General features: G+C 52.0%; 1 protein-coding gene across 2 annotated transcripts in view; it reads left to right on the top strand.

The window, feature by feature from the left end:
- Positions 1-3,644, top strand: part of csnk1g2 (casein kinase 1 gamma 2) — a 46,301-nt gene extending 42,657 nt beyond the window's left edge. For both annotated transcript variants that reach the window (XM_062959253.1, XM_062959254.1), the window contains one exon: positions 27-3,644. In XM_062959253.1, coding sequence (XP_062815323.1) covers positions 27-81 — 55 coding nt within the window. In that variant the 3' untranslated portion in view covers positions 82-3,644. The remainder of the gene's footprint in view (positions 1-26) is intronic.
- The last annotated feature ends 209 nt before the right edge of the window (positions 3,645-3,853 follow it).

Below are 3,853 nucleotides of genomic sequence, written 5' to 3'. Positions count from 1 at the left end.
CCCTGCCATTCTCTCTTCCCCGCTAGGTGCTGCTGTTTCTTCAAGAGGAGGAAGAGGAAAACCAGCCAGCGCCACAAGTGAGGCCGCGTTCCCCGCTTGGGACGTTTGGGGACGGCCTTCTCGCCGCCCGCCCATGGATGATGGGTCTCGAAACACTCTCACTCTCACACACGCTTCTGGGCCCCGCTTTGCCCCCCGAAGCAGGCCGAGGCCGCTTGGACTCCATCGAGAGACCCCCGCGGGGCGCCTGGGACGTCTGTGGCCCCGCGGCGGAAAGGCGGCCGTTCTCCGACTCTTTCCAGTCTCCTCCTCCTCTCCGTTTCGGGAATCAAAGAAGGAAAAGAAGCCGGTGATTCGAAGGAACAGAGAATTATTTTCGCCCTTTCCCCCTCCCTTTGGCTTCCGTGTCTGTTTTAAGTTAATTTTTTTAATATCCGCTTCTTTTTCCGGGGGAGTCGGTGAACAAGGAGGCTGATGAGGCGGAGAGTGATGAGGAGGAGGATTTATTTTTCTAAACGGGGAGAGCCGGTGTCTCCCTCCCCCCGGGTTGATCAGTGCACTTTTGGGTCGCAATACATGCAAACGCCGGTGTGTCACGAAATCGTCCCCGTTCTTTTTGTTAGACACTGTTATTTTCGCGTGTCCGAACGAGACGAGGATAAATTTAAGGTGAGAAGGAGAAAAGCCTACGATCTCAGGAACCGGCTGCCGGGCAAAACGAGGACCTTCTCTCCTTTTTCTTTCACCCTTCCCTCCCTCCCTTCTTTCCCACATTCCCCTCTTCCTTTCCTTTCTATTCCCTTCCTCCATTTCTCTTTTTTTCTCTTTCTTTCTTTCTTGATGCCGGGAGGAGGGCGAGGTGTTTCCGAGAGCACTCTGGAGGGCTCTCAGCCGCTGCGTGCCTTCCTCAGGCCATCCTCTTGGCATTAGGATGGGCCTACTCGCACCATCCTTATACCGGGAGGAGGGCAAGGCTGTGGCTGAGACACCTTCAGGATGTCCTCTCGCCATTATGCAGGGAGGAGGACGAGACACGAGACAGCCGAGAGCACTCTGGACTTCTCTTAGCTGCTGCGTGCCATCTTCTCGGCATAAGGATGGGACTACTCACACCATCCTTATACCGGGAGGAGGGCAAGGCTGTGGCTGAGACATCTTCAGGATGTCCTCTTGCCATTATGCAGGGAGGAGGACAAGACACGAGACAGCCGAGAGCACTCTGGAGGGCTCTTAGCCGTTGTGTGCCATCCTCTCGGCATAAGGATGGGACTACTCAAACCATCCTTATACTAGGAGAGCAAGGCTGTGGCTGAGACATCTTCAGGATGTCCTCTTGCCATTATGCAGGGAGGAGGACGAGACACGAGACAGCCGAGAGCACTCTGGAGGGCTCTTAGCCACTGCGTACCATCCTCTCGGTATAAGGACGGGGCCACTCACACCGTCTTTACACCAGGAGGAAGGTGAGACATGCTGTGGCTGAGAAATCTTTGGGATGTCCTCGGCATTATGCCGGGGGGAGGGCAAGGTGTCGCCGAGAGCACTCTGGAGGACTCTCAGCCTCTGCATGCCTTCCTCAGGCCATCCTCTCAGCATTAGGATGGGGCTACTCACACTGGGAGGAGGGCAAGACATGCTGTGGGTGAGAAATCTTCAGGATGTCCTCTCGCCATTATGCAGGGAGGAGGACGAGACACGAGACAGCCGAGAGAGCTCTGGAGGGCTCTCAGCCGTTGCGTACCATCTTCTCGGTATAAGGACGGGGCTATTCACACCATCCTCATACCTGGAGGAAGGTGAGACATGCTGTGGCTGAGACATCTTTGGGATGTCCTCGGCATTATGCTGGGAGGAGGGCAAGGTGTCGCCAAGAGCACTCTGGAGGGCTCTTAGCCACTGCGTGCCATCCTCTCAGCATAAGGATGGGACTACTCACACCATCCTTATACTAGGAGGAAGGTGAGACATGCTGTGGCTGAGATACCTTCGGGCTGTCCTCTCGGCATTATACCGGGAGGAGCGTGAGATGTCGTCAAGAGCACTCTGGAGCTCTTAGCCGCTGCGTGCCTTCCTCGGGCCATCCTCTCGGCATTAGGATGGGGCTACTCATACCGTCCTTATACTGGGAGGAGAGCAAGACATGCTGTGGCTGGACATCTTCAGGATATCCTCTCGCCATTATGCAGGGAGGAGGGTGAGGTGTCGCGGAGAGCACTCTGGAGGGCTCTTAGCTGCTGCGTACCATCTTCTCGGTATAAGGACGGGGCCACTCACACCATCCTTATACCGGGAGGAAGGTGAGACATGCTGTGGCTGAGACACCATCGGAATGTACTCTCGGCATTATGCCGACAGGAGGACGAGACGTTGCTGAGAGCACTCCGGAGGGTTCTCAGCCACTGTGTGCCTTCCTCGGGCCGTCCTCTCAGCATAAGAATGGGGCCGCTCACAGTGTTCTTATACCGGGAGGAGGGCACTTTTTGGATGTCCTCTCGGCATTATGCCGGGAGGAGGGAGAGACAGGCAACTGCCGAGAGCACTCTGGAGCTCTTAGCAACTGTGTGCCTTCCTCAGGCCATCCTTTCGGCATAAGGACAGGGCCACTCACACTGGGAAGAGAGCGAGACATGCTGTGGCTGAGATATCTTCAGGATATCCTCTGAACATTATGCAGGGAGGACAGTGAGACATGAGACAGCCGAGAGCACTCTGGAGGGCTCTTAGCCGTTGTGTGCCATCCTCCCGGCATAAAGATGGGACTACTCACACCATCCTTATATGAGGAGGAAGGTGAGACATGCTGTGGCTGAGAAATCTTCGGTATGTCCTCTGAACATTATGCAGGGAGGACGGTGAGACATGAGACAGCCGAGAGCGATCTGGAGGGCTCTCAGCAGCTGCATGCCTTCCTTGGCCATCCTCCCATCCTTCCTTCATGCCTTTTCTTTCCTTTTTTTTCTTCCTTCCCCTACTTTCCTTTTCTTGGACGACGGGGGTGGGCTTTCAACTCCAAAACTTCAAGGAATCCTTAGGGAGTTAAGGACGGAAATACCGGGAAAGGATATTTCTCTGCTCGTCGTTCCTTTGAGCCCCAGAAAAGCCCTTCTTTGAAAGTCAGGACGGATGCTTCCGAAGAGCTTCTTTATAGAGAAATATATATATTTTTATACAAAGGGATATAGATATATATATATGTAGAAAGCTGATGTGTTTGAACCCTATTACTAAGGGAAAGAAGGGGCTTAAAAGGCTCACTCTGTTGGGTCTTCAATCCATGAGAACCGGGAGAAAGAAGGGAAGAAAGAAAGGCAGAATCCTCTATTTGGGCGATTTCCCAGTCGTGGGATTGAAATACGTCGCGGGCCCCATAACCCAAAAGAAAACATTGCTAATACTGTTGTGTTTTTTTTTTCTTCTTTTAAGACAAAAAAGAGGTTGAAGTTTGTGCTCCGAAAAGAAAGGCAGGCGAGACAGAGGCTGTTGTGAGTTTAGTTACTGCTTTAAAGAAACAAAACAAAAACAAGGTAACGGCGCCCGTGTTTCCTCGAAGCCATAGCAGTTAGGGGCTTTTATATTTAAAAAAAAAAAGGGAGGGAGGAAAAAAAACAACCCAAAAATTAAACAAAAAAAAAACTTGAAAATGATCTCTTCCTGCCGAGGATGTTTTGTTGTGTTTTCTTTCGGGGAGGGCGAAACAAACAAACAAAAAACTGATGGAAGCTCTGGTGTTGTTGTGAGATGCTTTGTTAAGGTAAAAAGCACACATCTGTGTTGTAGATGGATTAGATGGAATAGTAAGAACACCTAAAGCTTTAGAGAGTCTCATAAGACCATAGGTAAGCAAAGAGACCTC

The sequence above is a fragment of the Anolis carolinensis genome, unplaced genomic scaffold (genome assembly GCF_035594765.1).
Source record: "Anolis carolinensis isolate JA03-04 unplaced genomic scaffold, rAnoCar3.1.pri scaffold_7, whole genome shotgun sequence".
Taxonomy (NCBI): Eukaryota; Metazoa; Chordata; class Lepidosauria; order Squamata; family Dactyloidae; genus Anolis; species Anolis carolinensis.
Note: the sequence above shows the minus strand (reverse complement) of the source record. Positions and strands in the feature narration are given on the sequence as shown.